The sequence below is a fragment of the Sciurus vulgaris genome, assembly GCF_902686455.1.
Source record: "Sciurus vulgaris genome assembly, chromosome: 3".
Classification (NCBI taxonomy): Eukaryota; Metazoa; Chordata; class Mammalia; order Rodentia; family Sciuridae; genus Sciurus; species Sciurus vulgaris.
Window position 1 is genome coordinate 52,329,091 of NC_136463.1, and position 25,404 is coordinate 52,354,494.

A 25,404-nucleotide genomic window follows, 5' to 3' on the forward strand; every position below is an offset into this window, starting at 1 on the left:
AGCTTCTTAGAAATGATAAGGATATTTGTACAAAAAGCTACTAAAAATGTGCAAAGCTTTAGAGAACACACGGTCCATCAAGGGCAGGCTCAAACTCTCAGATACTGGCAAGTCCAAGTCCTCCAAGGAGAGAAAGCATCCCGAGACTTCTACTTCTTTAGAGAAAATGGCATGTCATTTTAATTACCAGCACTTTTAAATTTTCAGAAAGAACTGAAGTAACAACTTTCTAATAGACACAGCAATGAGACAAGTTTGTGCAACAGGAAAGAAACAAGGTACTTTATCAAACTTTAATTCAGATAGTCATTTTCATGTTTCACTGACACGATTTTATTAAAATTGTACATAGATCTCATACTTTAAAAAAAAAAAACTTCCTTTTTTTCCCTGGTATCAAAATAGTTACATTTTTAAAATACCTTTAAAAACGTTAATACAATTACTTCATTATATATTAAATACTCTTCTAAAATATCAATCATTTCTCTTCCATCCCTCTTAGAATCTTGCTTTATTATAATGATCACTTTTTCTCTTTTTCAACATCTTTAACACTTATCCCAGAGAAGCACTAAAAGGAAAAGATTTTCCTTGCAAGTTCACTATTTAAAAAAGGAAAGAAGGAAGGAAAAGCCACTGATAATATTTCACATGACACAGAGGATTCTTTTTAGTACACTTATTCGCCCTGGAATTTTTAAACAAAATATCAATTCTTGCATTGACATGGTAATGTTAGCCCAACAGCATCCTCTGGTGGCCAGGCTATATCAAAGCAACCAACAATATAGTAGAATATTTGGATAGTAGGTGCTGGAAGTCCTTGTGGTAACTTAAAAAAAAAAAAAAAAAAAAAAAATTCCTTTTTCAGGGATCACAAGACAACTGGATTCCTAAAAACCCACTCTGAATGCAGGCTGCCTACAGCTGCTCAGTGCAAAGTCCCAAGAACGCCAGTTTTATGCAATACTGAATATTCCATCAGAAGCTGGATTCTGGTAAAGTTTTCTTTCGACCTAAGGAAAGAGTGTGGTATTTCACCCTTTGCAAGGTACCATAAGAAGTCTGATCCCCAAGAATACTCCTTTGTGAGGTGCCAGTGGCATTGGTTCTCGGGGGCCTGCAGGCTTTGCGAGGGAGATGAAGAGAGCTAGGTGCAGATCGGACGTCCCTCTCGAGGTAGCTGCCCAGGCCCCTGGCCAGGCTGTCCTGCATCCTCAGGGCAGGAGAGGGGCTCTGAGCCTGCTTGTCCACAGCAGGGCTCAGCCTGCCACTCATTTGGGAGACTGGGGGTGCTGGTGGGGAGCCCCCAGTCCTGTCAGTCTTCCTATTACCCTTCTTCCAAAACATAGACCTCAGGAGAGTGAATGTGCCCTGTGGGAGCCTGTCTTTCTCCGAGGTCCTTTCCTCCACAGCAGCCCTCATCTTGGCTAAGGTGTCTTGGCCACTTTCCTTACTGTTTCTAGACAATCCTGCAGAGGGAGAGGGTGGGCTGCTCTGGCTTCTCACCTGGCCACTTCCCTTCCAGCTCATGGTCTTCTGGCCCTCCGGGCAGGCTGATTTCTCATTGTTTATTGAGGGCATCACAGTGAGGGGCAGGTCAAACTTTTTGGGAAGCCTAATATCCTGGCTTGCATTTTCCTTTAATGTCCTGGCTGTATTTAGACCATCTGAGAATCCAGGGGCAGGATGGTGATTGGGGTGTCCTGAGGGACAGGGCACCTCAGCTAGTCCTCTCCCACTGGGTCGGACACTATTTTCACCTTTAGAAGAAAGGGTGACATTTGTCCTCGGCGACGCTGACTTTTCATCCCCACCAGCAGCGCCCGTCAGCAGTGGCACGATGGACTGGCTGGTGGATCGAGGTCTTCGTCTGGACTCCAAGTACTCCACCAGCTCAACAGATGCACCAGGGCGTTTCTCCCTGGGTCCCAAGGACCACCGGAGAGGCATGGTCTTAAAGGGCCCCTGCTTGGCTCGAGAAGGAGTGTGCACCTTCATGCTGATGCTTCTGCCAGGAATACCCCGAACCAAAGGGCTGGACTCCAGTCCACCTGAAAAAGACACCAAGACCATTAGTGCCTGAGTAACTCTCCCATTGCAAAAGGACTAACTGCAATGCCTTTCATCTAGCAAACACTGAACACCTCTGAAGTACCAGGTGCTGGGTGGGCACTAGCTATGCAGCAGTGAGCAAGACACACAGACTTCCAACACTCAGGGAATGCCAATGGTCTCACCCATGGTTCCATGGGATCCGTTCACACCTCTGAAGCCACAGCCAGATAAAATACATTGCAGATGCTCCAAGTCCCTTATACGAAATGTGTGGGATTTGCATATGGCCCAAGAACATCCTCCTATATATTTTAAATCATCTCTAGATTATTTATAATATCTAATACAATGCAAATGTGACATAACACTATCACTTAGGGAGTCATAATAAGAAAAAATAGTCTGTACATGACCTGTTCAATAGAAACAAAAAACAATTATTTATTTATTTATTTATTTATTTATTTTGAACCCAAGGGTGCTTAACCACTGAACCTTTTTTTTTTTTTTAAGTTAGAGACAGGGTCTCATGGAGTTGCTCAGGGCCTCACTAAGTTGGTATGGCTTGCTTTGAACTCACCATCCTCCTGCTTCAGCCTCCTGATCCATTGGGATCACAGGTGGGCACCACCATGCCCAACTACAGACAAAGTTTTTAAAAAATTCTTTTCAATCCATGGCTGGTTGAATCTGCTGACATGAAACCCATGGATCTGGAGGGCCAACTGCATCAACATCCCTGGCAGAACAAGGTCCTGATAAAGCACATTCTTAGAGGCAACCAGCCCTAAGATAGAAATCATTTTCATCCATCTTCCAATGTGCCGGTGAAACAAAATGCTCAGCACAAGTCTCTGCTTTTTTCAGGTCAAATTAGGTACTCGTACCTTTCAAATGCAAGAATCTCAGATATCCCACTCTGGGCTAAAAAGGATTTTTTTTTTTTAAATCTGTGTTTAATTTTATCATCACTGCCATACACGCCTTGTATTGCAATAGCTGTATATAGCTGTGAAGACATTTTTGATGTAGTGTTAGAAAGTTTTTAAAAACAAGCATAATCCAACTTGCAAAAATATACATATGTGCTTATGTATCACACAAGCATGTGAAAACATACAAGTAGGAATGAAGAAACATACCACAAATAACAAGATGCAGAGTTTTAGGGTGCTGTGTAGAACTGATTTTCTTCTTTATTCTTTTCTATATATCAGCATTTCTACAGGGAATATATAGAGAACCAACCTTATATATTTTTCCTTAAGAAATTCCCAGTCATCCATTATGGTACCATTAAAACGTCCTGATTTACATGATGCCTGCAATCGCTGAGAAAGAAACCTTCAAGTGTAACACAAAATCCACACGGCACAAGGACGGTCATTAACATTGAGAAAAGGTGATCAGTCAAGTCTTTCTTCCACAACTGGCTATCAATGTGCCACTCCATCATGGAATATAGTGTTACAGACTAAAGGTTTGAGTCCCTTCAAATTTCACATGTGGAAATTCTATGCCACAAGTGATGATGTAAGAAAGTGGTACCTCCAGGAGGTGATTAGATCATGAAAGGAGAGCCCTTGGAACAGCACCCTTGAGGAAAAGATAAGAAAGAGCTAACTAGGCTTGGCAGTACACACCTGCAATTCCAGCAAATCAGGAGGCTAAGGCAGGAGGATCACAAGTTTGAGGCCAGCCTCAGCAACTGAGCAAGACCCTGTCTCAATATAAAAAGGATTGAGGTGTAGCTCAGTGGTAAAGGGCCCCGGGTTCACCCCAGTACCAAAAAAGAAAAAGGAAAAGATAAGAACAAGTCTGTAATCTCAGCAACTTGGGAGATGAAAGTAGAGAATTGCCAAGTAGGAGGCCATCCTAGGCAACTTAGTGAGACTCTGTCTGAAGAACCAACCTAGATGCCCTTCAGTTGATGAATGGATAAAGAAACTGTGGCATATTTATACAATGGAATATTACTCCGCCATGAAGAATGATAAAATTATGGCATTTGCAGGCAAATGGATGAAATTGGAGGATATCATGCTAAGTGAGATAAGCCAATCTCAAAAAAACCAAAGGACGAATGATCTCGCTGATAAGCGGATGAGGACATATGGGGGGGGGGGGGTAGGAGCGGTTAGCGTTAGGGTTAGGGTTAGGTTTAGGGAGGGTGGTAAGAATGGAGGAAGGAAGGACTGTATAGAGGGAAAAAAGGGGTGGAAGGGGTGGGGGGCAAGAGAAAAAAATAACAGAATGAATCAAACAACATTGCCCTATGTAAATTTATGATTTTTAATTAAAATAAATAAATTTTAAAAAAAAACTTAAAAAAACAAACAAATAAAGGACTGGGGATAGAGTTTAGTAGTACAGCACCCTCAAAAGGGAAAAAGGAAAGAGCTAATTAGATCTCTTTCTGCCAGATCTAGATACGACAAGAAGCTCACTGCAACCTGAAAGAGGCCCTCCCCAGAACCAACCAGGCTGCACCAGATCTCAGGCTCCTAGTCTAAAGAACAACAAGGAATAAATTTCTCTTGTCGTTAGGCCACCCAGCCTATGGTGTTCTGATAGAGCAGCGCAAATGGACTCAACAGAGAACACCTCCAAACACAAAAAAGCACCATGGTCAGAAAAAGTCCCCCACCCATCAGGAGCACAGTGTGCCAACTCAGTGTGCTCTATGGGGAGGGTCCTGTCATAGAGCAGTCCAATAGGCCTGCCACACCTTGTTTCTGGAATCTGTTTCTTCACCCATGTTTGTATGTTTTTATGTGCACGCACCTGAGGTTTATAGGGGCACAGGCGACAGCTTGGAGAGAACACTGGGGTCACGGTGAACACTAGCGGAGGAAGCAAACTGCCCACAAACCACACAGCCCAAGAAGGAATGAACAGAGAGAAGCCGGGTGTGGTGACATATACCTGTAATCCCAACCATTAGGGAGACTGAGGTGGGAGGATTGCAAGTTCACAGCCAGCCCCAGCAACTTAGAGGTCCTAAGCAACTCAGCAAGATCCTATCTTGAAATAAAAGACTGGGGATGTAGCTCAGTGGTAAAGGGACCCCGAGTTCAATCCCAGATTACCAAAAAGAAAGAGGGAGAGGGAGAAGAAAAGAGAAGAAGAGAAAAGAAGAAACAGAAATGACTGGAGATGGAAGAAAGAGAAACTCATTACCAACCACAGGAGGAGCTGGAAAGCATCTCAGAAGTTTCTGCTAGGATTTTTACCTTTCAGGTTTTTCATAGACGATTTTTTGATATGTTTTTTAAAGCATTTCTTTAGCATTAGCCAAGAATAGACATGATTTCACCCAAAATACTTTGTCATTTCAGTTTGGATTGACCTTGGTGCTCCATCATTAAATTCCCGTACCTCCGGAAAGATGAAAAAAAAAAAAAAAAAAAAACCTGTTGTGGAGCCAGAGATATATGTGAACTTTTCTTTTTTTCCTCTTCCACAGCCGTGGGAAGAGCAGAAAGGCGAGCTTTGTAGGAGGAGGACAAAGCTGTGACTTCTGCCTTTCACAATGTGAGAACATTGCCTGGAGCCCTGGCAGGTGGCTAGGGGACTTGGCAGCTGCCCTAAATAGCTGTCCTTCCCTTCTTCCTGGTATGAAAGGGCCGGAGGCCAGGGCTGACATCAACTCCTGCCCTACATGGCTCAGGAACCACGAATGCCCGCGGAATCTGCCTACGGAATCGTTTCTCCTCTTCGAGGCAGCAGTGAAAAAGCACCCTATCTTTATTTCTTCCAATCTATTTCTTGTACTATTATAACAGGATCTGAACAGCATAAGGAGGGATAGAAATGGGAAATACCCATGCTGATGCGTGCTCCCGCTTCTTATCTTGGGTGGACTTGTGTCCTGAAGTCCCCTGGGGAGATGGGCCTTCCGGGAGGCTGGCAGCTAGAGGGAGGGATGGTGTTCAGGGAAACCTGAGCCCTGACTGTGACCCACCCCCACCCCCTCCTCAAGAGGAGCCTATGGATTTGCTTATTTCCAGCCTGTCTGGCCTGAGAATCAGGCAAGTCTTAAGTCTTAAGCTGTTTTAAGGATATAAACAGTTAAGTCTTCCTGAAGGTTACAGAAGCTCCATTGTCTACAGAAGGAGCTTCTTGGGTCCCACCAGAGCCCTCTGCACACAGATGGTGCGTGAGCAGATGACAGCACAGCCCACACCCCCATGGCAGCTCTGGAGCTGGCAAAGGCTGCTCCAAGAAAAGCCACCTCTGCTCCTGTCTGTGTGTGGTCACCTGGATGCCTCTGCGACTTTCTATCCTTGGCTTGTGAAATGAGGCAGCAGTCTGAGCTCACATCATCTGTTATAAGGGGTCTGGGGGTCCTCCTCTCCCCATCCTCAGCCCACATGACTGGTCAAATGCTTCCAATCTCTAAGGACTTCCACTGTGCCTCATCCGTCTATCCAGTGATGCATCCAAAGAATATTTCATGGGAGCCTACTGTGTGCCAAGGATTGTTTTCAGTTCTGGGGATATTGCTGAAGGAAAAAATACATATATATATTTTTATATATGAAGTTCCTGTCCTTAGAAGGTTTAACAAAAAGCAAAAATGTACAATTTTACATAGTGTAGTGATAAGTGCTACAATGGAAGATAAGGCAGGGTAAGGAGGAAACAAGAGTGGCAAGTAGGTGATGAGTGATATTGGAGGGGAGACCTAAAAGGAGGAGGGAGGAGACACAAGGAGATCTGGGAAAATAGGCTCCAAGCAGAGGGAGTGGTGAGTGCAAAGGCCCTGAGGCAGAGGCAAGCTCAGTGGGTCAGGGAAGCAGCACAAAGACAACCATGGCTGGATGGGCAGGATCTAAGGGCACCCATTAGGGATCACTATCTTCTTCTCTGCCCCCCTCCAACCCTTGTCCTGGGGATTGAACCCAGGGGCACTCTACCATCAAACTACATCCTCAATCCTTTTTATTTTGAGACAGGGCTTTGTTAAGTTGCTGAGGCTGGCCTCAAATCCTGAGTCGCAACCTATATTTGGTGATATCAGTCTCTGGCTTTGGTGTCCAAAACAATTACAGGAAGTCTCTGTCCCTAGGTTTGTTGGTTTTTATGTTGTTTGTGATCTTTACAATTTCCTCCCAGGCACCCTTCCATTTCTGAATGGAAGTCGGAGTGCAACCCAGGACAAGTCTGACCCCAAACTTCCTTCCACTCTCCCAGAAGGTAAGGCAGAGACACATATGAGCTGAGATGTCTCTGTCACAAAGACTGAACCATCAGGCCAGGCGTGGTGGTGCATGCCTATAATCCCAGTGACTTGGGAGGCTGAGGAAAGAGGATCACCGAGTTCAGAGCCAGCCTCAGCAACTTAGTGAGGCCCTAAACAAATCAATGAGACCTTGTTTCTAAATAAAATATTTAAAAGGGCTGAGGATATGGTTCAGTGGTTGAGTCCCCTGGGTTCAATCCCCAGTACCAAAAGAAAAACAAAGAAATTGAGCCACCAGTGTGAGGCTGGGAGAAGAAGGGCTGCCTGGCATGCCACCAGTCTTTGGGAGCCAAGTTCCTGCCCCTTCTATCGCTCCAAGAATCGCTGCTATCCCAAAGACAGTGGAGCAGAGCCCTGAGGGCAGAAACAGAGAAAGCACATATACAGGGAGTCCAGCAGCCAGAGACTGAGAAAAAAACAGAACCCAGTTAGAATGGGCCACTCATGAAATAAGCTACCGGAAGAAACGGATGACAACTAATAACAATCCCATTCAAGTCGAGAACACCAGGGACTGAAACATACGACTTTCGAGATTTAAAATTTAATAAATGAAGGCTTGCAGGATCACTGTCAAGACTCAAATGAACACCAGAAAGATAAAGTAAAAGAAAGATCTCACATCATACAGCAAAATGACAAAGACAGAGTAACCATAAAAGAACAGGAGTCTGAGAAGCTGGATCCAGAAGACCCCACAGACAAACTGAGGAATCGGAAAAGCAGGAGAGATGATCATTTAAAAATAAAAAAATAAAAATAAGAAAGCATTTCCCTAAATAACAGCCTGAGTCTGTAGAAGGAAAGGTATCCCCAGGTCTAGATAGGGTTGGTACACAGAAGCACAACCCAGGCGTAGGCTACTAGGATTTTCTGAACTCCAGGGTCAAAGAGAGACTCTTCAAAGATTCCAGCCAGAAAGAACAAGTGTCACTCACATGAAAGAGAACAGGCTGTACTTCTCACCTGCAACCCTGGGGCCAGGGAGACCGTGGGAAAACAGCTAGAGAGGCCTGAAAGAAAAGGACTGCACCCACCCGTCCCGCTGCCAGGCAGGAAGTATCTGTGGCTATGCAAGGACGTAGAACATAGCTCAAAAGAGGACTCTACCAAGCACTACGGAAGCAAAGCCATGACCTCAAGACAGAGGGTGATAAAGAGGAGAAAACCCACAGCATACAGTGGACCTCGAGATCCGTGAACCGTCCACCCTACGTGGGGAAGGCCAGTGGTCTCGGAATATCACCTCGAGTTGAGTCAGGATGTTTAAGACAGGAATGCTAAAACAGTCTGGAACAGAGTACCATTTCAGGAACACCGAAGAACTGGGGAGTCAGAGGGGTCTTCTTCCCAAAACAGACCAGAGGGAGCACAAGAAAACATTTCAAAGGGAAAAGAATGATAACAGAAGTATTATATCTTCTCACCTTATTGGGACTGGGAGAGGACAGAATGCATGTCTCACAGGAAACAGTGGCCATCTAATAGTTGGGAAATGTGGTTGATTATAAATATTGAGAAAGCAGAAAGTAGCAGCAGAACTTCCAAATTAACCAGGGAAAGAGGGACCAAGCAGCAACATGATCCTTTTCTTATTTTGGTTGATAAAACCAAAAATAAGAAAAAAGAAAAAAAAAATCTAAAATTAAATGAATGAAATAAAAATTTGCAGATCTTACACTAATTATGAATAGACTGAATTTCCAATTATAAGACAGACTCTGGGGCTGGGGTGCAGCTCAGTGGCAGAGCATTTAGCTAGCATGCTTAAAGCCCTGGGTTCTATCCCCAGCACCACAAGAAAACAAGCAGGAAAGAAAAGCAGGTAAGAAAAGAAGAGGAGCTCTGAATTTTTAATATCAAACAAATAAAAAAGCCCAACAACATATCATTTACCAAAAAGCACTTAAAACTAATTCAGAAATAAAGGTTCACAGTTCAGCACAGTGGCACACACCCGTAATCCCAGCAGCTCAGGAGGCTGAGGCAGGAGGATCACCAGTTGAAAGCCAGCCTCAGCAAAAAGCAAGGCACTAAGCAACTCAGCCAGACCCTGTGTCTAAATAAAATACTAAATAGGGCTGGGCATGTGGCACACTAGTCAAGTGCCCCTGAGAGGGAGGGAGAGAGGGAGAGAGGGAGAGAGGGAGGGAGGGAGGGAGGGAGGAAGGAAGGAAGGAAGGAAGGAAGGTTGGTTCACAAAGCAAAAACAAAAGGATACCCTGCAAGTGCAAACAGAAAGAAAGAAGGACAGGGTAGGATTATCTATCTTGAACAAAGCAGAATTTAAGGTTAAAAACATTAAGTGGGGAAAAGAGCAATGTTATAATGATAAAAAGCACAATTTGTAAAAAAAAAAAAAAAAAAAAAAAAAAAAAGACATAATAGTCGTAAACTTGTAGACATCTAATAATGAAGCAGTTAATGATCTAAAGCAAAAATTATTAAAATTCAAGTAGGACGTGATTAAAAATACAGGAAGGTTTCAATATATCTCCTTCCTGTCAGGCAGTCCTAGAGAAGGTTGAATTTAAAGACATAGAGGAACTAAATAAATGATCAACACACCTAATTTAATAGTTATGATACAAAGCTCACATTCCTCAAGTAGACAATGCACATTGTTTTACATGTACATTGAAACATCTACAAAATACTAATCATGGACTGAATTACAAAGAGGGAATAACTTTTGAAAACCACATTCTTGGATCATAATCCACCAAATTACAAAATAAAGAATAAAAAAGTGACTAAACAATCTTAAACACTTGAAACTCTCAGATAAAGTCTAGATCAGAGGAAATGAAATACTTTCTGGAAAGAGCTGAAAGAAAAAGAAACAAAACCTTTGAGGCCCAAGGAAAGTTACAGAGAAATCTGTCCATAGAAGCTTGCTTGTGTTCTGGACTGGGGTTGTGGTTCAGTGATAAGCACTTGGCCTAGTGTGTGTGAGGCACTGGGTTTGATCCTTGGCACCACATAAAAATAAGTAAATAAAGTAAAGGTATTGTGTCCATCCACAACTGAAAAAAAAGAAAAAAGAAAAAGAAGCACATGTTCTGAGAACCAGGGAGGAGGTCTAAGCCTAGAGATCCTTACTGACGGGTGCCTTCTGGGAAGAACACCTAGTAATCTTTCACATGGTCATATTTTCCTAATAATTGCAAAAGTAAAGTGTTTTTATATGCTAGTGCTTGTAGAGCATCCCCCCATCTCTGTCCTGATTAAATAAGACACAGTCTCACAAAACTCAGATCCATTCATTTCAGTTCAAATGCCTTCTTTATTATACCATTCCATAGCAAGAGCTCCTGGAAGAACAATAATCCCAGACTACTCCTCTATGGAGGACTGCTGGCCTGTGGCAGGGGCAACTGTTTAACCAAACAGGACCATCTCTGGGCATTGCAGGACACTCAGCATCCTTGCCCCACCCCCAGGACTAAAGGCCAGGCATTGCCCCTACTAATTCTGACAGTTAAAAAAGATCTCTCCCAACTTGGCACAAGGGTGCATGCCTGTAGTCCCAGCTACTCAGGAGACTGAGGCAGGGGGATCACTTAAGCCCATGAGTTCAAATCTAGCCTGGACAGTAGAATGATACCCTATTTCAAAATGAAAAAAATTCTCTCCCATATATCATCAAATCCACGTGGGTGGAGAGAGGAGGTAGTACCAATCCTTGTCGGAAACCTCTGCACCACATATTTTGGTCTTGCCCACGTTGGGTGTTAATAACAAGAGGAAAAGACTAGATTTTTTAAAAATCATGCTTTGGACTCAAAACGGATTTCGAAATCTGTCACTATCTTATTCAAAGCTCCAAAGGGAAAGCTCCCATTGGAAGCAAACCTTTTGCGGTGTCTAAAACCCTAATTAGAAACTTATGTCTAAGAACCTCAGAGCCAAGACTGGTATCCCAGGGGAACAGGGTCATTTTTCTAGGGGTGAGTTTGTTACTTCCCTTCTGAGTCTGTTTTCTGTTTTGTACAGGACTGTCATTTCATCTCTCCTGGTGAATTTCAAGTCCAACTTGGATCATGGAACTAAAATGCCTGCAGGGGGCTGCAGGATAGTTACAGTCCCTCCACTAGCCCTAGGGTTGGGCCCCACGTTGCAGGGTTGGGCCACCCTTTGGCATTGCTTCCTTATGGAGTGGACATCACACACATTTCTCCTTGGAAGGAATGAGCAAGTGTCCAGGCACTGCACTTCCACAGAGCTGGGATGATTTTATGAGCCTGTCACAGGCAGTGCTGATGTGAAGAGCACCATTCTGTGTTACAGACACTACTACCCACAGTGTACAATCATGAAAACCCGAAGGGAAAAGAAATGCCCAGACAGGGCAAGTCACAGGAGAGGGCTCTGAGGAACCCAGATGAATCCAAGATGTGTGCACATGCTACAAGCAGCATTAGGTCTAACAGTGAAAGGCTGGCAGCGGGAATGCCAAATACTGGGGAATAAATTAACCCAACTGTGATACATGAACCATACAAACCAGAGGGCTGGATTCAATGATAATCTTATTGCTTAAAGATTCTGTCATATCTATTCACTCATAAATATGTAACAAGAGCCTGGTATACGCCAGGTACCATGTTGAGTACTTGATACAGTGGTAATATAAAGTAGAAGGAATCAAGCAGCAAGTAAACATATACATGATGCCCCAGTAATCCCACTTCTAGGTATACACCCATATACAGTGCAGAAATATATGCACCAAAAGACATGAAAAACCAGCAAATCAGGAGGCTGAGTCAGGAGGATTGCAAGTTTGAGGCCAGGCTCAACAACTTAGTGAGACCCTCAGCAACTTACCAAGATCCTGTCTCAAAATTAAAAATATATAAATAAAAGGAGCTGGGCATGTAGCTCAGTGTAAATCACCTTGGGTTCAATCCTCAGGACCAAGAGGTTTTAAAAAAAAAGGCATGAACAAATACATTCATAGAAGTACAAGCTAAGTATCTCTTATCCAAAATGCCTGGGACCAGAAGATTATAGGATTTTGAATTTTTTCAGATTTTGGAATATTTGTGGATATATAATGAGATACTTGGGGATGGGACCCAAGTCTAAACATGACATTCTTTTGTGTATCCTATACACCTCATGCACACCACTTGAAGGTAATTTTATGCAACATTTTAAATAATTTTGTGCATGAAACAGTTTCAGGGTATGGAACTTTCCACTTGGGGCATCAAGCTGGGACTCAAGAAGTTTCAGATTTTGGAACATTTCAGGTTTCAAATTTCCAGTTTAGGTAGGCTCAACCTGTACTGTTGATACTTGCTCCAATCTGAAAACAACCTCAAAATTGAACCACGATAGAATAAATAAATGTGGTCTGTTGACACAATATGGGAAACTTGAATGAAATGGTGCAATCACCACAAAGCAGACACTTATGCTCAGATAGTCCATCATGTAGGCTCCACAGTAAAAGATACATGGGTTTTTGGAGAAGCCATAAATATCTTGAAAATCCATATATCTGTAAATAACTCAAGGTTCTTCTTTTAACAACCAGGCCATATTTCTTCAGGACCAACCACCAGGCTAGCCTCTGTGATGGTTCCCAGCCCCTCAATGAACCTACAGAAGGAGGTAGTTCTTCTGCCTTGCCCTGCACACTCTTTTTCCAAATTCCTGTCTTTGCTATTTTATTGACAAAAGTCAACAGTCTCTTTCTCTTATATATACAAGTAAATGTCTGTGCAGAAAACTGTGTATCTCTGAGTTGTTTTTGTTTACAAATAGAATACACAAAAAATTATTGCTATACATGACGTATAAATCTCACAAATAATGTTAGGCAAAAGAAGCCAAATGAAAAAGAACACATACCATATGGCTCCATTTCTGCAAAGTTTTAATGAGGGTAAAATGATCTATGGTGTTAGATATCAGAATAAATGCTTATCTCCATGAAAGTAGGAAACGGTAATGACAGAGAGAACCAAGGGAGGAGGGTCCCAGAATTTTCCTAATCTGGTACATCCCTATGTTCATTTTATGATAATTCATCAGAGATACACTTGTGATTAGTATATGTTACTATAATGTTATAATTATATAATATGTAAAAATACATAAACATGTACTGTATATATAGTAACATACTGATCACAAGTGTATATTTAAGGTTTCTATGTGTGATATTCCTCTACATATAATGTTTCTATTAAAATTTTATATAAAAACCTACATTAAGAGATGACAGGAAACATAAAAACTAAAGATGTAATTTGACCGCTTTAGGGCTGAAGGAGCACAGAGGTTAAAGACACGCATACACACATGCACACGCACGACACACACAGTTCTGAAGGACTTTATTTCTGGAATGATCTCCTTGCTCTCCAGCACTAGGATTAATTTTTCCCTCTAGACTGAACTGTCTGAATGCTAACATTCTATTATTTCCCATTTGGCAGAGAAAAACAAACAAAATCCACCGTCGGCCCCTCGCTCTGCTGCAGTCAGCCCCTCGATCACACTGCATGATGGCCCGTGCCTGCTGTCACTTCCAGGACCCCAGGCTCTTCTCCACATGCTGCAGCCAGGCTTCCATTCCCTTCAACCCACAGTGGATGCTCTCGGCATGTCACAGGGGGCCCTCCCTCCTGACAGCCACTTGCCCATCCTCACACCACTCAGCCTCCCAGAAGTATTAGGCACGGCTACTTCCTTCTGCAAGAGGCGCTTTTCCGCCCCTGGATGCCATACTTCCCTGGCTTCCTTCCCATCTCATGGGTGCTCCTCTCCACCTCTGCTTGACCCCTAGATGTGGCAGACTGCCTAAGTTTGGTCTTAGGTCTTCACTTTTTTCTACCTCTACTCTTTCTCAAGGAGAGCTCAGCAAGCCCTGTGGCTTTCAATTCCACCTGTGTGCTGATGACTCTCAAATACTTATCTCCACTCCCTAATTATTATGTTGATGTGGATGTCTTACAGGAATCTAAACATTGCCCAGCCCAAAACTTGACTTCCCTCCAAAATTGATCCTATTCCTACCCACTCACTCCCAGCTCGTGAACTACATGACTATTCACCTTATTATTTATCTTCAAGAGCCTCAGTATATCTTAAAGAGCCATCCTGGATCATCCTCTCACACCCTGCATCCGGCATCAGAAAATCCTGCTAGCCCCATCTTCAAGATCCAGTCACGGCTTGGCCCTCTCTTCCCTAACACACCAGTCCAAGCCACCATTTGCTCACAAGGGCCTCCTAACCGGCCTCTTTCTTCCACTCTTGCCCTCTACCATGGACTCTGCACAAAGCAGCACAGTAGACTTTTAAAACTGTAAACCAGACCAATTTCTTCCCTGATGAAAACTCTCCAGTTCCACTGCCTTTGGAATAAAACCCGACAGTTTTGTTCTGATCATCTCTGGTCCACCTTCAATCATTCTCGATTCCTCACTCATTCTGCTCTCACCTCAGCTCCTCCGGTTTCTTCTGCCCTGCACACACACCCCAGGCTCACTCCCAAAGACAGCTCTTCTCCTGGGGCACACTCCACAGAATTCCACGGTCACCCTCTCTCACTTGATGTCACTTTCTCAGAAAGGTCTTTCCCATTCACCCTACAGAACAGGATTCTGTATCTCTTCCCCTTTTGCCTCCATATCTTGTTTCCCAATTATGCATTGTTTGTTCTTATCTCTGCTTTAAATCACATTGCTGCCTTAGTTAACCTGTTGGCAACATGTGGGACAGTAAGTTCCATGGGAGCAGAACAAGAATGTAGAGTCATCTCTCAGTATCCACAGAGGACTGGTTTCAGGATCCCCTGCAGATACTGAAATCCTTGAATGCTCAAACCCTGATAAAAGGGTGTTGAATTTGCATGTAATGTACACACATCCTTCCATGTACTTTAAATCATCTCTAAATTATAATACCTAATACAGTGTAAATGTTATGGAAATAGTTTGTTACAGTATATTTTCTTGGGAACAATAACAAGAAAAAAAGCCTCTATATGTCTGGTACAGGCACAGTTTTTCCCCAAAATATTTTCAATCCATAGTTGGTTGCATCTACCAACATGTGTCCTGCAGAAATGGAGGGCCACTGTATTATACATGGAGGATCAAGGATGGGGGATGAGAGGCAGGCAAAGGCAGGTCATGGAAGTCCCTATTTGAAAGATGAACAAAGAGGTGAAAATGCTGACTAAAACAGAGAGTAAAATATTCATCATAAGAGCTGCAATAAAATTTTTTCTATACTTATAAGAAAGATGAATAAAACTCTCATAACACTGTCTACTCAAGGCTATGAAATGTCAACACTTTCATAAAGAGAAGGAACAATGGTTGCTACATAAAATGAAAAGAAAATCAGCAAAATTTAGCCCACATACCCTTTTCCTGATTGCAGAGGCTGTTTGGAAGGACAGGAGAGTCAGGCACCTGAGCCAGGGAAGGGCAGGGGGCAGAACTCCAGGACAACAGGCTTCCCCTGGTGCTGTTGCCATTGTTGCTCCCAAGCCTCATGAGCCAGTGGTCAGACAAGGAGGAACTGGTGGAGCCTGTGGAAGAAGCACAGAGAGGGAGGCTGGACCCAAAGCATCCCTTCGGGCCCCAGGGAAGCTTCCTATGCCCAGATTCCCATTCCAACTACTCAGCCCTGATACCACAGAACCAGAGCAGAACTATAGATAAAAAAGTGAATGACCAGAGGGGAAACCTGCGATGGGTATCCATGTGACCACGATTACAAGTTCAGAGAGAGGCATTTGGTCACAGAAAGCAAAGTACAGCTGGGGATGTTGCCAGCTGGTAGAGTACTTGCCTAGCATGCACAAGGCCCTGGGTTTGAGCACTAGCACCACCAAAAAGAAAAAAAAAAAAGATTAAGGAAAGAAAGAAAGATACATTGATGAGCATTAAAATGCTTTTCATGAAATTATTGATTGCCCAACTCTGGCTTCCTAAATATGCTTTTTTTGTTTGTATTTGCAGACCCAAAGGACTTTATTATTCACATCAATAGTCATAGAGTAACAGCATCTTATCCCCAGGACCCATGTCCCCAGTTCATACAGGTCAATATTCAATAGCTATATCATAGGAGCAAACCTCAGATTCCAGGAAACCAAATCTTTTATAATAGGCATTAAGGCTGCCTACCTATCCTTTGATCTGTAGGAGATGTCATTATACTGAAAAGTAAGAAAACTTATCCATCTCTTATATGCTAAGTGTTTATTCTTCTTTGAATGTCTACCTTCTACAAATGGAAGTCAGACTTGCATTCGATTTTATATAGACCTGATGAGGGCTCTTGGTTTTATATGGTCATTTTTTTAACAATAGGAGAAAATCAGATTCCTTTTTGTAAAGTGCTCTCTTGTTCCAAAGATAAGGAAGGCCACTTTGCAGAGTGGAACATGTCACATGAAAGGGTCAGCTTTAGTACTTCTCCCCCTAGAACTCCAAGCAAGTTTAAGGTTAACACATGAATTGCTGGGGTGCTGTTAAGCAGCCACATTTTCTAGAAAGGCCCTGAACCCTTTATAACTGTTCTTCCCTTTCTAACAGGGTTAATCAGGTTTATTTGGTATAAGTTTAATTAAATCTGGCTTGATATGTCCAAGATTAGGAAAAAATGGAATCACACACCCCCGAGCATCACAAGTGCTGCATAAAAATACTTGCTCCTTTCCCCTTTCTTGACTTGGAATATATCTATGCCACATTCTGACAAATGGGCTTGGGGCTCAGACTTTTTTTTTTTTTTTTTTTTTAAACTAGGGATTGAACCCAGGGGCTTTATACCACTGACATATATCCTCAACTCTTTTTAGTTTTATTTTGAATCATTAAGTTGTTGAGGCTGGCTTTGAACTTGCAAACCTTCAGCCTTAGCCTTCTGAGTCACTGGGATTGCAGGCATATGTCATAACACCTGGCTTGGGGGCTCAAATTTTTATAGAAGCAGCCACAGTATCCTCTTTTCAACCCTCACCTATCTTCTTGGTTCTGAATACTCAACTAAACACCTTCACAATTCTTAGCGACTTCCCAAACCCATTCCTCTAATGAGCAGCTGTACCCACCTCTCATGGAGCTGCTGGCTGACCAGGGAGGGATGCTATTTCGCTTCTGATAAAATAGGATGTAAGCTCCTCTGGTATTGACCTCATCTTCTCGAAGTGGTTCCACCATGCTGTCATCGTAACTGTACCACTGGCCATCCAGAGAGTTCCGGCAATAGGCTGCAAAGGTCCAAATTCCAAGTCTCAATTATCAGAGCTCCAAAGGACAGGAGGACATTTTCCACTAGCATAGCTGAAAAATGGACATGCTTATTACAGAATGAGAAAAAGAGTCATTTGGGGCAAGAAACGAATTTGTGGAATCACAAAAGATCAATAGGTTATACTTCCTAACCCCCTAATGCTTAATGATAAAGAGCACTGCTCAGCCTAAGTTGAATCCTTATGTTGCAACCCTTCCTCAGGCAAAAATCTCCCATAAACAGGAGACCCATATTATGTATACACACAATATAGTCTACATTCACCCCATTTCTTGTGAAAAATTTCAAAATGCACATCTGTAATTAAGTATGCAGTAAGTGAAAATGAGAATCACAGTCAGGATTTTGGTGAACTTTTCTACCTAAGAACTGGAGTCAAACCTTTCAGGAAAGATAATAGATATGATTCTCACCACCTCCCAAGTAACAAAAAATATCCCTTTTCTTGCCCTTTATATTTCAGTGAACAATACCAAACTTTTTCTGTAAAAAGAAGTTAGCAAACTTTTTCTGTAAAAGACCAGATGAGCAAATAGTTCAAGCTTACAGGTCACATAAAGTCACATATGCTCTCTGCCACATATTCTTGCTCTTTTTTCCACCTGAATAGTCATAAAACTTATAGGCTATACCAAAACAGGCCCTGAACAGAATGTGACCCGTGGCCCATAGTTTACTAACCTCTGCACCTACCTGGATCAGGCATCTAGGAGTTCATCTTTGTTCTTTTCTCTTCCCACAAGACCCAATCCAAAAGTCATTCTTATTGACTCTACTTCCAAAACATGTCTTGAATACTCTGTCAATATCCAGTCAAAGCTGTTGCTCACTTGAGCCCCAGAAACATTCTCCTAAATATAATCTCAACTTCTAGTCTTGTTGAATCTACTGTCTACCCATTTCTGACAGAGCAGTACAACTATTTCAATTTGTACACTAGGCTATGTTGTTACTTCTCTACTTAAAACCTTTAAATGGCTTCTAGGATGTTTACTAAAATCCTTGGACTCATGAAAGTTATAGTGTCTTTTTCTATGCTGACAGCTCTTGGGTAGCTTTAGGATAGGACCAGTCACCAGAAAGATCAAGGCAGGATTTGTAGGTTGGCACTTGCAGTCAATGAGACGAAAAAAAAAAAAAAAAAAAATCAAAGTTCAGAAATAGATCCAAATGTAAAGATGTAATATCTGATATTGGAGAGAGCATTACAAAGAATTAAGCATACTTTTCAATTAGTCGTGGTCTTGAGCAAATTGGTATCTTCTTGAGTGTGTGGTGGGGGGGTGACTGGAGATCAATATCAAGATATCTCTGTCTCTCTCTCCCCCCCCCACCCTCCCTCCCTTCCTCTTCAGAGCACCATGAAACTCCAAATAGCAGATTTAAATGTAAAAAAAATCTAAATCTAAAAACCTCAATATTGCTAGCAAAAAAAAAAAAAAGATGATGGTTTTCCACATATGACTCAAGATCCAAATGTCACAAAAGAAACAATTGACAAGTGGACTACCTAGAAAAAATGAATTAAAAACCTGCATAGCAACAAATGCAGACCACTGAAAGAGTCAACTGGCAGAAGTCAGGGGATGTTCCAACAATCAGTTTGAAAAACAATCAAAGGATATGGACAGAAAGTTCACAGAAGAGAAACCTGATGACTATTAGACAGACGAAAAGAGGCTCAAACTCACTCTTAAACTTATAGTCAGATATCATTTCCTCCTCTAGACTGGCAAAAATCCAAAGGTTTTATAGCATATTCTCCTGGAGAGGATATAAGGAGACAAGCATTCTCTTACTGCTGGGAGGAGTGAAAATTTCCTACGACACCCTGTGCTGGGAAATTTGATAGTATTTGTCAAAATCCAGATCCAGTAATGGAGCACTTGCTAGCATACAGGAGGCCCTGGGTTTGACAGCCAGCACCAACACAAAAACAGAAACAAAAACAAAAACAAAAACAAAACAAACAAAACAAAAAAACAAAAAAACCCAACTCACTGGCTCCTTCCACCTTCAAAGTCAGTCAAGGCCAGTTGAGGCTGAGTCCCCACCTGCATCACTGACCCTCCTACCTTCTCCTTCCACATTTAAAGGACCCTTGGATTATATCTGGTCCACACAGCCAATCCAGTAGCATCTCTTTATCTTGAGGTCAACTGATCAACCACTTTGACTCGCCCCTTGTCAGGTACACCATAGTCTCAGGTTCTAAGCCTTAGGATGTTGACATATTTGGGACATCATTATTCTGCCTACCACAGACAAGAAATGTCCACACATACATGTAGCAATACAATGTACAGTTATTCATTGCAGTACAGGTTGAGCATCCCTACTCTAAAAAATCTGAAATCCACAATGCTCCAAAAATCCAAATTTTTAAGTGTTGACATGATGCCCCAAATGGAAAATTCCTTACCTGACTTCATGTAATGGGTCACCATCCAAAGGCAGGCACACTAAAATTATTTCATACAATATTACCTTTATGCATTACCTTAAGAGTATGCATATAAGGTGTATATGAAACATAAATGAATTTTGTGTTTACACGTGGGTCCTCTCCCCAAGATATCCCATAACAAATATGCAAATATTTCAAAATCTGAAAAATAAATCCAAAGCAATTCTAGTCTGAAGCATTTCAGATAAGGGATACTCAATTTTATGATAGAGAAAGTCTGGAAACAACTGAAATGTCCAAGAACAGAAGATTGGTGAAATGAACTGTGTTATGTGCGTACCATGAAATACTAAGCAATTGTTTGAAACCAAGAATGGGTTAAGTCTCTGTGTACCAATATGGGAATATCTTGAAGATGGTATTAGTAAACAAAAAAGCCAGGAACAGAATTACACATAACATATTCTACCCTGGGTTTAAAAAGACCGTGTGGGAAGTAAAGCTTAGGACTGTGTATCTGCTTGTGTTTCCATACAGAAACTCTGGAAGGACACATAAAACCAATAAAAGTGGTTTGAAGTCCAATGAATAGGTGTCAACGTTAAGATCAATACTGTTTGGTGTGTGTGTGTGTGTGTGTGTTTTAACATCATTTGAGTTTTTTGAGCCGTAGGAATATATCTACTTTAATAATTGAATTTTAGAAATAAGCAGATATGTTAAGTGAAATAAGCCAGGCACAGAAAGACACGTACCACATGATCTGACTCATGTGGAATCTAAAAAAGTTGACCTCATAGAATAAAATGTTGGTTACCAGAGAGTGAGGAAGGAGGGGTGGGGAAAGGGTGATCGGTAGGTACCAAGTCATAGTTAGGAGTAAGAAGTTTTGGTGCTCTATTGTGCAGTTAAGATGACTAAAGGTAATGACAGTGTCCTGTAATTTTCAAAAAACTACAAGAAATGAATGTTTGAGGAGATTGCTTACCCTGATATGAACACATCCCATGGGGGGCTGGGGATGTGGCTCATGGGGCTGGGGATATGGCTCAGTGGTAGAACACTTGCCTGGCATGCATAAGGCCCTGGATTTGATTCTCAGCACAGCATGTAAATAAATATATAAATAAAGGCCCATGGACAACTAAACATTTTTTTAATGTTTTAAAAAAAAAATCACATGGTATACCTAATATGTAAATTTTATGTTGTTTTTTTATTTTAATTTTTATAAATGAACACAAGGAAATTTCCAGATCAGTCACAGGATCCCCTGAGTGCCCAGTGGAAAAGAATGAAATCATCCCCATGAAGATCAGCCTGTAAAATCCAGAACACCAGTGATAAAGGACCTGAAAGCCTCCGAGAAGAAAAAACAGATCCCAGATAGAAGAACAGAAATGAAACTGGCCTGACCCATTTCGACACCAAGACCTCCAATCCATTCTCATGATACATCCCTATCCAAAGATGGATGATGACCATCCATCTAGAATTCTATGTCCAATCAGGCTGCCAATCAAGGGTAGAAATAAAAGCATTTTCTGACATGCAAGGACTCAAAATGTATGTTCCCATCATCCTTTCATAGGAAGCTGCTGGAAGCTTCCCCTAAAATAAAGAAGGTGGTGCTCATCGACAGCATCCTCTGCAGTTTGGGGATTATTCACGTTAGAAGTCACGCATCTCTACGGGGCAGAAACCATGGAGCCTGAAGAGCTGAGTGGCTCAGAGCTCTGCAGTATGGGAACATCAGGAAGAAGATCCTTCAAGGTGGCACAAATGAGAGGCCCTGGCCAGATCACTCCTGGGCTGCACCGGCTGCAGACACTGTCCTGATTCCACCACTGCCAGTCCCCACTTCCCCTTGGACTCTTCTCCCCCTGGATTTAGTATTAAGCAGATTTTTTCCCAGGAAAATGGTGGCATACAGTATGAGCAAATAGACCCTGGGACACTGCAGAAACTGGGTGTCTTGTCACTAGCTCAAAATTGCAATTCTTTTTCTTTAATGCTCACCCCCAGAAAGGATCTGGATTTTGCATTTGATGAGACAGTTTACTGGGCACACACATACCAACCCCTCCCATTCCTATGCCCCCCTGATTTTACATCAATGTTGTTCATTTATGCTGGAGACACCCCATGAGTTTATTCATAAGAAGCCAGCACATGCAGCCTGTTAAATAACAAGACCCAAGTTCCAGTTGTCCTTATTTTCATCACTAATGTGTGCACAGGGACTAATTCATCTCTGATGCTCACTGTTAAAAAAAAAAAATATGAGGTTAATACAGCAAGAAAGATGTCTCCCCAGATACAGATGGATCGTAAGAATTTCTGTTGAGCTATTTTTAGCCTTGAGAAGGGAGACTGGAGAAGTGGCTGGACAGAATGGTGCTTCAGGCTACGAAGATGGCAAGCCTCTCATTTGGTGCAGAGCAGCTATAGAAGAATGGGAAGGTACTGTACAGCAATACAGGAACAGCACAGTGTCCACCATAACCTTCAGTATGACCAGACCAGCCCACCCTTCAACCCTCCCCTTTGTCTTCTCATGTGCCCCCTGACTTGCTACTACATTCTTATTTCCTTCTCCCCATAGTGGGCATCTGTCCTCCTTGGAAGAGAGCATGTCCTAACCTCTCAGAATCAGAAGAATCACAGATCAGCCTCCACTACTACCCACACAATGGACACTCAATTGTTGCTCCTACAGGCTTTCTGTGGTCACTGAGATGTTTTCAAGGGACAAAAGCAAGAAATGACATAATCAAAAACAGTGATGGGTCATGATGCTCTCTGAAAGCACTTATGGGGAAGACTACTATGAACCACTGAGAGAGCTACCAAGTAATTTGCTTCTGTTTTTCAATTCATCTGCGGCTCCCAATTTCTCCAGATGAACAGAAAAGAAACTTACCCCACTGAATAAAAAGATACCAGATCTGATAAGATTTCTTGTGTTGAATTGTAGATGAGGTTAAACGTTATTCTCTGGGTTCCAATAATGATCCTTCTACATTTAACGTGCCTGAAAAGTCGGCACGTAACTATATTTCAACCGTGAACCTAACTCAACATCAGCTCTACAGGTGGGACCAGGCACCCTCCTCTCTGGCACACATTCTGGTGTGCAGATGGGAAGGAGTTGACCACACCGAATGCCCAGTCAGTATTCAAGGAGTGCCAATTCTTTTGAGGCCCAAGTCACAGCCAAGACACATAGCCACGGCTGCCACGTACAAGAGGCAAAGCAAGGCTCACCTGTGTAATGCCCACCTTGCAGACTGCCGTGGTGGTTACAGACCGCATACAAATCATACAGGAAGTCCAGGGGGTAGGTGGTGGGCAGGCAGGCTGGTTGCTTCCAGGAGGGCCAGGGGCCTGGCACTGGCTTGGAGCTGGTGCTTCTCTGGGCCACGTGGGGAGCCATGTTGAGTCCAGAAAGTGGGAACTTCACCAGCGTGGAGAGCTTGTTCCTTCTCTCTCCCACCTGACAGAACCTTTTGAGGTGGATGATGAGGATATCAGGCAGGGTCCACAGACTCAGCTTCACCATGCCCTGCTGGAGGACTTTGCAATGGGGGCACTTCCATGCGTCATCCTGGGCCAGCTAAAAAGGAAGCCACCAAGACCATCAGGCCTTTACCCACTGCAAAGCAGCCAGCCCCCTTCCTGGCCAGGGAGGGCACCCCAGGGCAGGACCTGCTCCTCCTTGGTGTAGAACTGAAAACATTCATCCAGGGTACAGCTGGGCTGCTGGTGCGTCTGCTGCTGCCGCCAAACGCTCTCCGCGTCCTGGACCCGCTCCTCTTGGAGGCTCCCAAACAGGCTGTATGGAAGGAAAGGACGCCTGTGGTGTTCAGAGCTTCAGAGTTCCCTCTCCTCCAGGTTCCATCTGTCTCTCCTGACAGCAAACCCGGTGGACAGCACCAGCCCGGGGGAGTCACAGGTTCCTGCTCTTGCTCTATCTTATAGGAATCATCTGTCTCCCCCACAAGCTCCTCAAAAAACCAAGTCTCAGACTTGTTCCCCTTTGTTTTCCTCTGTCCTAACACAATGCCTCACACCTGGTAAGGGGTCGTTAAATACTTGGACTGCAAAACATCCTTTTTCAAAGTTAGACTGATACTTTGTAATGAATAGCCTGGACTAGAGGCAGATGGCCTGGGTTCCATTCCCAGGTGTGTCTTCTATGAGCTGCATGACCTTAAGCAATTGCTTGACCTCTCTGTGCCTCAGTTTCTACCCAAGAAATGCAGAATACAGCAGTACTCACCTCAGAGTACCCCCACACACAATGTCATGACGATTAACTAAACTGCTTAGAGCGAACAAAGTGCTGGAGCAGTGGCCGGCACAGGTGAGGGCTACCTGAGCATTTGCTACTCCTACCGCCACCACCATGATGACCGTTACTATCGTGACTACTTACATACAGACAGTTCTCACTCAGGTTTGTCAGAGAAACAAGGTACAATGGCATCAAGGATGTGTGCACACTGCCTGATGGTGGCATTGGGGGGAACTGGGCCCGTGGAGGATTTGTGGGTGCAAGCAGGCCATCTCAGCTCTGGGGAGGTCAGTTCTGTTGACTCACCACTCCTTGGCAGAGCTCTCCCACTCCACAGCCAACTTAACATGGGGGGGCCCTCCTGGCTTCCTGAGGTGCAAAGCCCTATGGAGAGAACAAGGAACCCATCAGAAAACACAGAACTTCCCACAGCTTGGCAGGGCTCAACAGCCCGCCTCCAAACGCAGACACCCCAAAGTGACAGTAAACTGAGGCGAGCTAGCTGGGCAGCTGCTGAAGGCCTAGTCCTCAACCTACTTCTTAAGGCTCTCCCCTAAAGCCTGTGGGAGCTTCTGGGTGTTAGGACATTTTGAATACTATGAGGGCATAGATCAACTGTTCCTCTGCAGCCCCAGTGACCTTCTCAATGTCTTCATAGGGCTGTTCCACAGAACATCCCAGACAAATACACAATACTGACAACGCCCCAGGAGACCTTTTAACTTCCCCACACCACAATGCAGAAGGAGCACCCTCAAGCCCACCCACACAACCTAAAAAAGCCTTCTCCTTCCAAAACCTCCAATGTACAGAAAGTCTCAGTGTGAGTCAACCTGTAGCTCTTCCCAAGTGCTAGGACTCAGCCTATTCCAGAAAATGCTGGTTAGTTTTAACATAGAAGAGAAAGGACCAAAAAGAAGGCAAGGGTGTGAGGTTTTGCTCTGAAATCAAGGACGGCAGATATAAGTGGTGATGGAGTCCACACCCAAAAGACTGTTGAGAATTAGTAGCAAGACAAAAGGGGGAAAGCCAGATGAGTCCTTTTGTCACCCACATGACTCAGTAGAAGTTTCCAAGGGTGGAATCGTCCTAGGGTGGAGATAG

The 25,404-nt window shown here is 43.2% G+C and overlaps 1 protein-coding gene across 4 annotated transcripts in view; it reads right to left on the reverse strand.

The window, feature by feature from the left end:
- Positions 1-288: 288 nt before the first annotated feature.
- Positions 289-25,404, reverse strand: part of USP43 (ubiquitin specific peptidase 43) — a 66,867-nt gene continuing 41,751 nt past the window's right edge. The window contains exons 10-16 of one of the 4 annotated variants that reach the window (XM_079134359.1): positions 24,607-24,684; positions 23,712-23,838; positions 23,286-23,619; positions 17,394-17,552; positions 15,696-15,863; positions 7,571-7,660; positions 289-2,057 (exon numbers count right to left, since the gene is read on the reverse strand). In XM_079134359.1, the coding sequence (XP_078990485.1) occupies positions 985-2,057; positions 7,571-7,660; positions 15,696-15,863; positions 17,394-17,552; positions 23,286-23,619; positions 23,712-23,838; positions 24,607-24,684 (2,029 nt within the window). In that variant the 3' untranslated portion in view covers positions 289-984. Of the gene's footprint in view, positions 2,058-7,570; positions 7,661-15,695; positions 15,864-17,393; positions 17,553-23,270; positions 23,620-23,711; positions 23,839-24,606; positions 24,685-25,404 lie in introns of all 4 variants that reach the window. The other 3 variants (XM_079134358.1, XM_079134361.1, XM_079134360.1) reach the window with 3 other exon arrangements.